The following is a 15,042-nucleotide window of genomic DNA, read 5'->3' on the forward strand; positions in this document are numbered from 1 at the left end:
ATACAATGTGTATATAAAACCTTGATGGATGTTTTTAAAAGCGTTTTATAGGCGGAATAGACACAATGATGTCATCAATCCCATTATCTTCATTGTTAGCTGACTTTTGCTAGCGTTTATTTACAAATTAAAAGGCATTAAAATAAAAATAAAAATAAAAAATAAAAATAAAATAAATATATATATATATATATATATATATATATATATATATATATATATATATATATATATATATATATACACATATATATATATATATATATATATATATATATATATATATATATATATATATATAATTTTCTCACATAAAGATTGTGATGTGATAGACACCTTTTTTTTTTTAAATATTCATGATCAATTTTTTATTTTTTATTTTTTATTTAGATAGAGATTATTTCTGTTGGAATAATTGTTTGTAAGTTATCACAAAAGAAACATTATATTACATTATGTTCCTGATAAGAAGATGAATGCTGTCTTTCGAGGCCTAACAAGAGGAAGAAGGCTCGTGAAACGCCACTGCGATTTCAACACGGACAGATGGCAGGATCTGCTCAACTTCCAGAGGAACTCTCTTTGAAGTGTCAAACGAACTCTCTTTGAAATATTTCACAAACTCTCTTCCAACTATTTGGTAACCGAGGTCAACGCTATTTACGACCCGCTGCCCTCTTGAAGTCCCTGTGGTCAGGAGACGGGAGGGGTTATCCATTGGCCTCCAACACCTGCCCCAGCTGGATCCAGGAAGAGCCCAAGCCCGGGAAATCCTCTTCTTGGTCTTCAAAGCGACCGAAAACAATGACTGTTTTACATACTTCCCGTTCCTGCTGTGACATGTGTTGGTGCGTGAACATTGAACATCTGAATAAAAGAGGAGACGAAAACCTTCTTGGTCAGAGCGTGGTGCAGGACTGTACAGAGAGTGCAGTGGCCATGTCTCTCCTCAATATTGAGTCCAAATTGAATTCTGTCTCTGTTTGATTCCTTGCCTTTTGTCTTGTTTAATAGATGTCCTCAGTGTTTGAACGTGACAATTTCCATTCATTCATCCATTTTCTACCGCTTGTCCCTCTCGTGGTCGCGGGGTTGCTGGAGCCTATCTCAGTATGTATTTAATATTTGTTTACTTACTATGGTATATTACTTATTTATTATTCAATGTTCTGTTACAGAGAACGAGGAGATGGGATAAAATTGCTACGGTATGAAAAGGGGTAGGATTAAATAAGCTCTGCTTCTTCCTACTCCTTTTCGAACGTGCTGCAATGAAACAACTGGAAGCGTGTGACGCATCGCATTGCATCGTATGCATGTTCCAAATAAACTCAACTGAATGGCTTCAAGTTCCACATTTTGCAACTTTGAGTCACTTTCACCTCACTCAGTCTGCTCCAAGGTCTCACTCTTCCTTCGTGCTGGCTTCTATGAACAACACTTCACCCTCACTATATTCAGCTTCAAAAAGATGAGGTTGTGACTCCTCATTTAGTCCAACAATAGTCGTCTTTGTTGTCTGTTACCGAGTCTGCCGTGATTACAACACACTTGGTTTGCGGAAGCAGGACACTAAAACAATGAACGTTGTTGTTGAAAAGACAAAGACTAGATTACAGACGGCTGCCAAAAACAACTCTGCTCCTTGCCAACAATCTGTTTATGAATACATGTACTGTTGTGTTGATTACTGGCTTGACATTCTGGAATGTAGCAATGCAGGCTTCTAATTACAGCAGGTGTGTCCAAATATGTTGTTTACTAGTGGCTAGGGTTGATCGCTATACCAGTACTAATAAAGTACTAATTCATTAAAAACGGTACTATACTTCTTCTGAAAAATAATGTCCGGCAACGCACTTTCAAACAGAAACAGGGTAGAGATAGAAAAGGAAGAATGGACGCATTTGGACTTAAAAGCTAAGAACAAAGTTGAAGTTCTAAACACTGAAGGGGCCGATCTGCAAGAGGGGCTTAGGTCTTGCTCTTGTTAGCCGTTTGCTAACTAGCTGCTAGTGTTTTAGCTACTTATAAATCACTAATCGTCGCCGTCATGGATGAATTCAACCTCAATAAGCGACCTGGCCGTGCTCATATTAAATTGAAATATCCTGGGTCATGACAGGTGCCAATTTGTGAATTATATTTATATAGCGCTTTTCTCTAGTGACACAAAGCGCTTTACATTGTGAAACCCAACATCTAAGTTACATTTTTAAGGCAGTGTGGGTGGCACTGGGAGCAGGTGGGTGAAGTGTCTTGCCCAAGGACACAACGGCAGTGACTAGGTTGGCGGAAGCGGGGATCGAACCTGGAACCCTCAAGTTGCTGGCACGGCCGCTCTACCAACCGAGCTATACCGCCCCAATTTATCGTCACCTTGTGGACAAAACAAGAAACTCAGGCCAGTGACCGTGTTGTGTACTTTCCTGATACCCCAAGCACAAAATGTATTTGTATGACCCAATCCAAACAACCTTTCCTAGTCATGGTACAGAAATATATATATATATATAGCTCGCCAGCCTCAATCTGAACCTTGGTATTTACCGTGATGACGGACTGGCAGTGTGTCGCGCCTCGCCAAGGAGCAGCGAGAATACCAAGAAGCGCATATGCCAAATTTTCAAAGAGAACGGCCTACGGATCACGATTGAAGCCAACAAGCAAACCGTCAACTTCCTTGACGTCACTTTCAACCTGAGAAATAACAGCTACCAACCATTCACGAAACCCAACACAACACTCCAATACGTGCACCATGACAGCAACCACCCACCCACCACCACGAAAAGAATACCTACCGGAATTAATAAAAGGCTATCGATGCTGTCATCTAGCAAAGCTGAATTTGACCAAGCAACCCCCCCGTACCAAAAAGCCCTTGATGAAAGCGGATACAATTTCACCCTCACCTATGAACCCACGCCAGGAAACCAACCGAAAAAGAACAGAAAACGAAACGACATCATCTGGTACAACCCCCCATACAGCAAAAACGTCTCAACTAACATTGGACACAAATTCCTCAATCTGATTGACAAACACTTCCCCAAAGACAACACCCTAAGAAAAGTATTCAACAAGAACAACATTAAATTGAGCTACAGCTGTATGAACAATATACCACAAATCATCTCAAACCACAACAAAACAATTGCAAATGAGCCGTCGGCCCCCGGACAGAGCGACTCCAAAACCAACAAAGGTTGCAACTGTCGAAAGAAACCTGATTGCCCTCTCAACGGGGGGTGCTTACAAACATCAGTTGTCTACCAATCTAAGGTAATACGCAAGGACATTAACACATCCGACACATATGTAGGATTAACCGAGGGAGAGTTCAAAACCAGATGGAACAATCACAAGGCTTCTTTCAGGAACCAAAACCTGCGGAATACCACAGAACTCAGCAAACACATTTGGGACCTCAAAGACAATAATGTTGAATATTCAATAACATGGCAAATTCTTGCATCCAGCACACCTTACAATAGTGGTAATAAAAGATGCAACCTATGCTTGAAAGAGAAACTGTTTATTATTTACCGTCCAGACCTGTCATCCCTCAACAAGCGCAGCGAAATTGTAACAACATGCCGCCACAGACGGAAACACCTCCTAGGTAACACATGAGCCAATCACCACGCCCCTACGCCAGCCTGTACCCACCCACTCTGTGCCCTATATAAACCATGGTATGCGAATGCTCCCATTAAAATCTCCTGATGATTGAGGGTACCCCCCCTCATGAAACAGGCCTGTAGAGATGAAATAGTCTTGTGATTTTTTTCCCACACATACATATATTGCGCTCTACTACGGTATCGAGCACTATTTTTTGGATAACCTTATTAAGACATATATATATATATATATATATATATATATATATATATTGTCTTTTTTGTTTGTTTGTTTATAAAGTCAGTAAATACGTCCCTGGACACATGAGGACTTTGAATATGACCAATGTATGATCCTGTAACTACTTGGTATCACATCCATACCTAAATGTGTGGTATCATCCAAAACTAATGTCAAGTATCAAAGAAGAGAAGAATAAGTGATTATTACATTTGAACAGAAGTGTAGATAGAACATGTTCAAACAGAAAATAAGCAGATCCATCCATCCATTTTCTACCGCTTGTCCCTTTCGGTGTTGGGGGGGGGGGGGGGGGGGGGCTGGAGCCTATCTCAGCTGCATTTGGGCGGAAGGCAGGGTACACCCTGGACAAGTCGCCAACTCATCGCAGAAAATAAATGCAAAATAAGCAGATATTAACAGTAAATGAACAAGTAGATTAATAATCAATTTTTACAGTTTGTCCCTCATAATGTGTACAAAATAATAGGTGTATAAATGACACAATATGTTAATGCATAATTAGGAGTCTTTGTTTGTTTACTTACTACTAAAAGACAAGTTGTCTAGTATGTTCAACATTTTATTTAAGGTCAACATTCTTCTTGGATTGCAATAATAAAGAAATGTTTAATGTATTATAAGATTCTCTGTTCAAATAAAGCCAATAATGCATTCATTTTTTATGAAAAGCATGTCAAAGTTGTAAACACATGAAGTTAGCGAGGGAAAAGCCAAGTTATTGCCAGTTTGCTGAGAGGATTAGTGGCAGCTGACGTGTGTGCTGCAGACAAAAGGTTCCTCAGTGTTGCAGTCCACCAGCGACCAGACGCCTTCAACACAAAACAAAGAAGAATTTACCTTCAATTTCACGTCAGCTGTTGACTGACTGGTTTCCTACCAGTGTCAGCGGTGAGAAAGCCGCAGCCGTCCTCCAGGAGGGTAACTCCGGCTTCAAAGTTGTCAAACCTGAACTTGGTGCCGTCAGTCCATAGAAACTCTCCGTCCTGGAAGACAAAGTCACGCTGGCTCCTGAAGGCAACATCTTTTTCTTCCAACATTATTAGCATCAAACATATTGTGATCGAGGACTATGGAAGGCATCTTTGGTGACAGTCACAATTAGGGTTGCAAAATTCCGGGAGTATTCAAAGTTGCAAATTTTCCATGGGAATTAACTGGAATATATGGGAAATGAATGGGAATAAACATTGAATGCAACATGCTAGATCTTGCAGCATGATTATTAGCTAAAACAACCTCATTTCATGCACATTCAGTAGAATTTCAACCCTGCACTGTGCATTCCTCCATCACATGCACAGATAATTGCCAGCATGCTACACACTACAGCAGGGCTATTGAGGCCACACTAGTATTTGAGCCCAAGGACTTCATCCAGTCAGGTAAGTGTTGATGGGGTAAATATATTTCATCTATGGTATTTAAGTTGAATATTGCTTGTTACTGTATGACTGTAGACTACTAGCTGTTCCTGCACTTGTTCAATGATTTTGGGGCCAATATCTCTAGCTAGCTAGGTTTATGTACCACCACAGTCTCATAATGAACCCAAAATATTTCTCCGTTAGCCGTGATGCTAATTCCCATTCATTTATGCTAACAACGTTGGCGATCCGAATGGACCTTTTTTGTGATGTGTAAAGTTCAAGTAGCAAATAGTAAATGAAAAGGTGTAGTTTCCTCTGCCTTCTGTTCTGCTAGCCATTCTGTGGTCATACAAGAATGTAGCTTATAGTTTGATTTAGCATGCTGATTGACTGTTCATGTTATTATCCGCTGCCCGGATCATAGTTTGTTTATGTTTTCTAGTCACTTGTGTTTTCAGCACCTCTTGATTTTGTTTGTTTTCAGTTGCCATGTCGACCGATTACATTCACCTGCCTCTGGTTAGTGTTCGGGAGGCGCACCTGTTGCCCGGGCACTAATCAGAGGGCTATTTAGTCTTTGCCCTGGCCTCACTCGGTCTGGCTTCCTAGTTTGTTCCCACACAACTGATGACGACGTTTACTTCATGTTCCTTAGCTGCTAGTTTTCACGCTAGGCTATTTTGGTTTACTAGCTCCCACGCTAGCCCTTTTGTTTTGCCTTTTGTGCTACGTGTATGTCTTTTTGTTTATTCATCATATGATTTATATTTTAAATAAATCATATTCCTACCTGCAAGCTGTGTCCGAAGCCGTCTGCATCCTTGGGAGAACACACCCGCATCACTATGCGACCACGTCGTTACAGTTCATTTATTCATCTAGACTATTTCTATTCATTTGTCCATCAGTCAAATATTGTTAAAGATTGTTTAGCTGACTATTTATATCTGTGTGTGTGGCATTGCATTAGTCTTTTACAAGAATAAATCAATACAAACAATACACCATCTGATGTGTGGAGACATTTCACCTCAACCAATGTAGGCAGAAAGGCGGTGTACATGAGTAAATACTGTGCAAAGAGCTACGTCAGGTATGCCACAAAGATGCAGCAGCATACAGACAAGTGCCCAATGATATATCATTATTGTGACGGTGTCCAACTTTGAATAATCAAAAAATGGTCAATATTTCCAAACTTCCTGTGGTAAATTTTCGGAAAGTTTCCGGAAATTTACCGGAAACTTTCCACCCCTTTGCAAACCCTAGTCCCAATATGTTTATCCAGCTCCATGTTGCAAGTCCTGAGGTGCTTACCTCAAAGGCGTTATGGAATCCAATGAGGGCTCCATCTTCACCCGCCTCCTGGACCAGTTGGTCCACAAGCACATTTTCCAGAGTGCTGGTGACTGAGGCCAGGTTCCCCAGAGCCTCCATGCAGCATTTCTAAGACAAAGTCAACAGATAGATTTCATTCATGTACATCCATTAAAAAGTTGGAGCAAAGTGTTTAAGGCCAATATGGTCTGCTCATAATATACAAAACACTGCAGCACCTCTACTGGCAACTGAGAGTATTGCTACTCAGAGACCGTACGTACATTACGATAAACCAACTGAGAGTATTGCTACTCAGAGACCGTACGTACATTACCATAGACCAACTGAGAGTATTGCTACTCAGAGACCGTACGTACATTACCATAGACCAACTGAGAGTATTGCTACTCAGAGACCATACGTACATTACCATAGACCAACTGAGAGTATTGCTACTCAGAGACCGTACGTACATTACCATAGACCAACTGAGAGTATTGCTACTCAGAGACCATACGTACATTACCATAGACCAACTGAGAGTATTGCTACTCAGAGACCATACGTACATTACCATAGACCAACGCCATTCCCAGCTCCCACTTCCCACTTCCCATGTGAATAGAACGCAACAGAAACATGGAAGTGTAGCTCCTCCTCTGAATGCAAGTGCTCCTAGAGCCGGAATACAACTTCTGTATTCCTACAAAACACAAACTCTGGCAAGACACTAACACACTGCGGGTATTTTTTCTTTTTGTTCTCTTCAAATGGGAGTTTATGTCCATTTTGTGTTGAGCTGTTTTAAGAAGCATAATGTTTAAAAAAAAACATTCAATTAATTCAAACTAATTGTCCAGTCATGGTCATAAAATTATCTGTCTAGGGTAAACTTATTAATGATGAAAAAATATTTAAAAAGGATTATACCTATCTGCAATATCATGATTAATTTTGAGTTAACCATATACAAACGTATATATATATATATATATATATATACATATATATATATATATATATATATATATATATATATATATATATATATATATATATATATATATATATATATATATATATACATATATATATATATATATATATTTATACATATACACACACATATACATATATACATACATACATATATATGTACGTATATATATATGAATGTGTATATACCTGTACATAAATATGTACAGGTATATATATGAATGTGTATATATATATATATATATATATATATATATATATATATATATATATATATATATATATATATATATATATATATATATATATATATATACATACACATTCATATATATACCTGTACATATATATGTACGTATATATATATGAATGTGTATATACCTGTACATAAATATGTACAGGTATATATATGAATGTGTGTGTATATATATATATATATATATATATATATGTATATATATATATATATATATATATATATATATATATATATATATATATATATATATATATATATATATATATATATATATATATATATATATATATATATATGTATGTATATATACACCCACACATTCATATATATACCTGTACATAAATATGTACAGGTACATATATATATATATACATATATACTAAACATATAATGAATATATGTATACATGTATACATACATATATACATATATTATACATATAATGAATATATGTATTAATGCATATATACAGTATACATACATTTATTTCTATCTATGCATGTATTATACATATAATGAATATATGTATACATATATACAGTATACATATATTTATTTCTATATATAAATATATTATACATATAATTAATATATACATCCATATATACAGTATACATACATTTATAAATCTATATACACATGCACATGTACATACACATATAAATATACATATAATGAATATATGTATATATACATATATACAGTATACATACATTTATATCTATATATACATAAATATATACATATATATATATACATATACATATAATGAATATATGTATACATACATATATACAGTATACATATATTTATAAATACATACATTATACATATAATTAATATATACATACATATATACGTATACATATAAAGAATATATGTATACATGCATATATACAGTATACATAGATTTATATCTATGTATACATATATTATACATATAATGAATATATGTATACATATATATATACAGTATACATACATTTATAAATCTATATGTACATACATTATGCATCTAATGAATATATATACAAATATATATATAACACTTTTGGATAGTGAATAAACAAAGAGAGGAATTGTGGTTTGTTGTAGCGGTCTGCTGGACCAAGTACTGTGTGGAATGTTCCGGTACCTCTGCGTCTACAAAGTTCTTGGGTTCAGTTTGGACGACGTAACAGCGATCGATCAATCGAGTCCAGCCGTCGGGACAGCAATCAACTGCAAGACAAAAGTGAGTTGAGCTGGAAGAAGACGGGTGTTGCTAGAACAAGTCAGTGAGTGGCAGCTGCCCACCTTTTGGACTGCCGTCAGACGCCTGCAAAGAAAAAAATGAGTAGTTAGTTGAGATCAGACATGGAGAATATGAGCAGACTCACAGCTCCAGCCAACAGTCCACAGAGGAGCAGCAAAACCCGCAGAGCAGAGGCCATCACAATGTAAAGGTGTGTCTTCTTACCTTGGCACAGGTGATGTGCCTTCCTCTTATACTGCTGGCTCTGCTGGAATGTGGACCAGTGTGAAAAAGCCCAGAGGACCAGGAAACGTCTATCAAATAAAGTTCTTGTCAGTCAATCCTCTTGTCTTCACCACCTCATGGGTGTGTCCTCAATACAACATCTCATATTCTATCTCATCACGTTTAATATCCTGTGAGTGGAATCTAAGGCCTGAAAATGTCTAAAATATCTCATCAAAAGTTTTCATTTGGACGATGAAAGGTCTTTTAAAATAAATGCTGAAACCTCTGCCTTGCTTTTAACTCTTTCCATTTTGAAGGCCACTAATAATAAAAGCTTTCTGGTTGCAGTTTGTTCTGTCCAAAACACGACCCCCGCCAGCCTCCACAGCGTCAGACGTCAACAAACCATCGCAGCACTTTCTAATCCATCTTAAATACCACATGCTACATGCTACATGCTACATGCTACATGCTACATACACCCTGACAACTTCTGGACAAAGTCAGCAACTCAGGTCAATGACATATATATATATATATATATATACAGGTAAAAGCCAGTAAATTAGAATATTTTGAAAAACTTGATTTATTTCAGTAATTGCATTCAAAAGGTGTAACTTGTACATTATATTTATTCATTGCACACAGACTGATGCATTCAAATGTTTATTTCATTTAATTTTGATGATTTGAAGTGGCAACAAATGAAAATCCAAAATTCCGTGTGTCACAAAATTAGAATATTACTTAAGGCTAATACAAAAAAGGGATTTTTAGAAATGTTGGCCAACTGAAAAGTATGAAAATGAAAAATATGAGCATGTACAATACTCAATACTTGGTTGGAGCTCCTTTTGCCTCAATTACTGCGTTAATGCGGCGTGGCATGGAGTCGATGAGTTTCTGGCACTGCTCAGGTGTTATGAGAGCCCAGGTTGCTCTGATAGTGGCCTTCAACTCTTCTGCGTTTTTGGGTCTGGCATTCTGCATCTTCCTTTTCACAATACCCCACAGATTTTCTATGGGGCTAAGGTCAGGGGAGTTGGCGGGCCAATTTAGAACAGAAATACCATGGTCCGTAAACCAGGCACGGGTAGATTTTGCGCTGTGTGCAGGCGCCAAGTCCTGTTGGAACTTGAAATCTCCATCTCCATAGAGCAGGTCAGCAGCAGGAAGCATGAAGTGCTCTAAAACTTGCTGGTAGACGGCTGCGTTGACCCTGGATCTCAGGAAACAGAGTGGACCGACACCAGCAGATGACATGGCACCCCAAACCATCACCCAACCATGCAAATTTTGCATTTCCTTTGGAAATCGAGGTCCCAGAGTCTGGAGGAAGACAGGAGAGGCACAGGATCCACGTTGCCTGAAGTCTAGTGTAAAGTTTCCACCATCAGTGATGGTTTGGGGTGCCATGTCATCTGCTGGTGTCGGTCCACTCTGTTTCCTGAGATCCAGGGTCAACGCAGCCGTCTACCAGCAAGTTTTAGAGCACTTCATGCTTCCTGCTGCTGACCTGCTCTATGGAGATGGAGATTTCAAGTTCCAACAGGACTTGGCGCCTGCACACAGCGCAAAATCTACCCGTGCCTGGTTTACGGACCATGGCATTTCTGTTCTAAATTGGCCCGCCAACTCCCCTGACCTTAGCCCCATTGAAAATCTGTGAAAAGGAAGATGCAGAATGCCAGACCCAAAAACGCAGAAGAGTTGAAGGCCACTATCAGAGCAACGTGGGCTCTCATAACACCTGAGCAGTGCCAGAAACTCATCGACTCCATGCCACGCCGCATTAACGCAGTAATTGAGGCAAAAGGAGCTCCAACCAAGTATTGAGTATTGTACATGCTCATATTTTTCATTTTCATACTTTTCAGTTGGCCAACATTTCTAAAAATCCCTTTTTTGTATTAGCCTTAAGTAATATTCTAATTTTGTGACACACGGAATTTTGGATTTTCATTTGTTGCCACTTCAAATCATCAAAATTAAATGAAATAAACATTTGAATGCATCAGTCTGTGTGCAATGAATAAATATAATGTACAAGTTACACCTTTTGAATGCAATTACTGAAATAAATCAAGTTTTTCAAAATATTCTAATTTACTGGCTTTTACCTGTATATATATATATATATATATATATATATATATATATATATATATATATATATATATATATATATATATATATATATATATACCTGTGGTGTGACATAATGACCCTAGAGACACCTGTGGTGTGACACAACTAGATAATTGAGATGGCGTCTAAATGAAACGTGTTTGGTGGGAACTTGTTTTTGTGTGGTGATGTGCAAGTCATTTGTTTATTTAAGACTGGCAATTAAAAGGAGTCAGTCACTACAATGAAACAGAAATGGTGTTTTCTCCTTTTATTGCAGGCTAAACGGAATACAATGATTTGCAAATCCTTTTCAAGCCATATTCAGTTGAATATGCTACAAAGACAACATATTTGATGTTCAAACTCATAAACTTTATTTTTTGTGTGCAAATAATCATTAACTTTAGAATTTGATGGTAGCAACACGTGACAAAGAAGTTGAGAAAGGTGGCAATAAATACTGATAAAGTTGAGGAATGCTCATCAAACACTTATTTGGAACATCCCACAGGTGTGCAGGCTAATTGGGAACAGGTGGGTGCCATGATTGGGTATAAAAACAGCTTCCCAAAAAATGCTCAGTCTTTCACAAGAAAGGATGGGGCGAGGTACACCCCTTTGTCCACAACTGCGTGAGCAAATAGTCAAACAGTTTAAGAACAACGTTTCTCAAAGTGACATTGCAGGAAATTGAGGGATTTCAACATCTACGCTCCATAATATCATCAAAAGGTTCAGAGAATGTGGAGAAATCACTCCACGTAAGCGGCATGGCCGGAAACCAACATTGAATGACCGTGACCTTCCATCCCTCAGACGGCACTGTATCAAAAACCCACATCAATCTCTAAAGGATATCACCACACGGGCTCAGGAACACTTCAGAAAACCACTGTCACTAAATACAGTTGGTCGCTACATCTGTAAGTGCAAGTTAAAGCTCTACTATGCAAAGCCGAAGCCATTTATCAACAACACCCAGAAACGCCGCCGGCTTCTCTGGGCCCGAGATCATCTAAGATGGACTCATGCAAAGTGGAAAAGTGTTCTGTGGTCTAACGAGTCCACATTTCAAATTGTTTTTGGAAATATTGGACATCGTGTCATCCGGACCAAAGGGGAAACGAACCATCCAGACTGTTATCGACGCAAAGTGTAAAAAGCAGCATGTGTGATGGTATGGGGGTGCATTAGTGCCCAAGGCATGGGTAACCTACACATCTGTGAAGGCGCCATTAATGCTGAAAGGTACATAACAACATATGCTGCCATCTAAGCGCCGTCTTTTTCATGGACGCCCCTGCTTATTTCAGCAGGACAATGCCAAGCCACAGTCAGCACGTGTTACAACAGCGTGGCTTCGTAAAAAAAAGAGTGCGGGGTACCTTCCTGGCCCGCCTGCAGTCCAGACCTGTCTCCCATTGAAAATGTGTGACGCATTATGAAGCCTAAAATACCACAACGGAGTCCCCCGGACTGTTGAACAACTTAAGCTGTACATCAAGCAAGAATGGGAAAGAATTCCACCTGAGAAGCTTCAAAAATGTGTCTCCTCAGTTCCAAAACGTTTACTGAGTGTTGTTAAAAGGAAAGGCCATGTAACACAGTGGTGAACATGCCCTTTCCCAACTACTTTGGCACGTGTTGCAGCCATGAAATTCTAAGTTAATTATTTGCAAAAAAAAATAAAGTATATGAGTTTGAACATCACATATGTTGTCTTTGTAGCATATTCAACTGAATATGGGTTATATATATATATATATATATATATATATATATATATATATATATATATATATATATATATATATATATGTCATGTAGCAACATTCATAATAACATGTAATATATACATGATGTAAGTATATATGTCATGTAGTAACATTCATAATAACATGTAATATATACATGATGTAAGTATATATGTCATGTAGTAACATTCATAATAACATGTAATATATACATGATGTAAGTATATATGTAGTATCTAGTAACATTCATAATAACATGTAATATATACATGATGTAAGTATATATGTCATGTAGTAACATTCATAATAACATGTAATATATACATGATGTAAGTATATATGTCATGTAGTAACATTCATAATAACATGTAATATATACATGATGTAAGTATATATGTCATGTAGTAACATTCATAATAACATGTAATATATACATGATGTAAGTATATATGTCATGTAGTAACATTCATAATAACATGTAATATATACATGATGTAAGTATATATGTCATGTAGTAACATTCATAATAACATGTAATATATACATGATGTAAGTATATATGTCATGTAGTAACATTCATAATAACATGTAATATATACATGATGTAAGTATATATGTCATGTAGTAACAATCATAATAACATGTAATATATACATGATGTAAGTATATATGTCATGTAGTAACATTCATAATAACATGTAATATATACATGATGTAAGTATATATGTCATGTAGTAACATTCATAATAACATGTAATATATACATGATGTAAGTATATATGTCATGTAGTAACATTCATAATAACATGTAATATATACATGATGTACGTATATATGTAGTATGTAGTAACATTCATAATAACATGTAATATATACATGATGTAAGTATATATGTCATGTAGTAACATTCATAATAACATGTAATATATACATGATGTAAGTATATATGTCATGTAGTAACAATCATAATAACATGTAATATATACATGATGTAAGTATATATGTCATGTAGTAACATTCATAATAACATGTAATATATACATGATGTAAGTATATATGTCATGTAGTAACATTCATAATAACATGTAATATATACATGATGTAAGTATATATGTCATGTAGTAACATTCATAATAACATGTAATATATACATGATGTAAGTATATATGTCATGTAGTAACATTCATAATAACATGTAATATATACATGATGTAAGTATATATGTCATGTAGTAACATTCACAATAACATGTAATATATACATGATGTAAGTATATATGTCATGTAGTAACATTCATAATAACATGTAATATATACATGATGTAAGTATACATGTCATGTAGTAACATTCATAATAACATGTCATATATACATGATGTAAGTATATATGTCATGTAGTAACATTCATAATAACATGTAATATATACATGATGTAAGTATATATGTCATGTAGTAACATTCATAATAACATGTAATATATACATGATGTAAGTATATATGTCATGTAGTAACATTCATAATAACATGTAATATTTATGTAATTTGATAATTTTAAGCATACATGTTGCATTAATTAAAAACAAAAATATCAACAACATGACTGATTATTACTCACTGGATACTTTATGAGTGCTAACAAACATAATAAAACATCACTTACTGTACAAGGTCTGCTGTCATTAGGATGCCGACTGATAGAATCTTATTATATTCCCATTTAGATGAAGAATGTCTTATTAATCCTGACAAAGAAAAGGGGGGTGGAACCAAGCATCTTCTTGTGTCGTTCTTGCCATTACCAGGTCTAAATGGGCTGTCAAAGGGCTTCTTTTAGAGGGATTAACGGTCAGAATAGACAATT

The 15,042-nt window shown here is 36.3% G+C and overlaps 1 protein-coding gene across 1 annotated transcript; it reads right to left on the reverse strand.

The window, feature by feature from the left end:
• Nucleotides 1–4,410: 4,410 nt before the first annotated feature.
• Nucleotides 4,411–9,336, reverse strand: LOC133612600 (snaclec agglucetin subunit alpha-2-like). Its single transcript, XM_061970176.2, has 6 exons — nucleotides 9,213–9,336; nucleotides 9,130–9,151; nucleotides 8,969–9,054; nucleotides 6,576–6,704; nucleotides 4,769–4,874; nucleotides 4,411–4,700 (listed from the first exon to the last, which is right to left on the reverse strand). Exons 1-6 carry the CDS (start codon nucleotides 9,264–9,266, stop codon nucleotides 4,630–4,632), a joined length of 468 nt encoding a protein of 155 aa, XP_061826160.1. The 5' UTR covers nucleotides 9,267–9,336; the 3' UTR covers nucleotides 4,411–4,629.
• Between the last annotated feature and the right edge of the window lie 5,706 nt (nucleotides 9,337–15,042).

The sequence above is a fragment of the Nerophis lumbriciformis genome, linkage group LG01, assembly GCF_033978685.3.
Source record: "Nerophis lumbriciformis linkage group LG01, RoL_Nlum_v2.1, whole genome shotgun sequence".
Lineage (NCBI taxonomy): Eukaryota > Metazoa > Chordata > Actinopteri > Syngnathiformes > Syngnathidae > Nerophis > Nerophis lumbriciformis.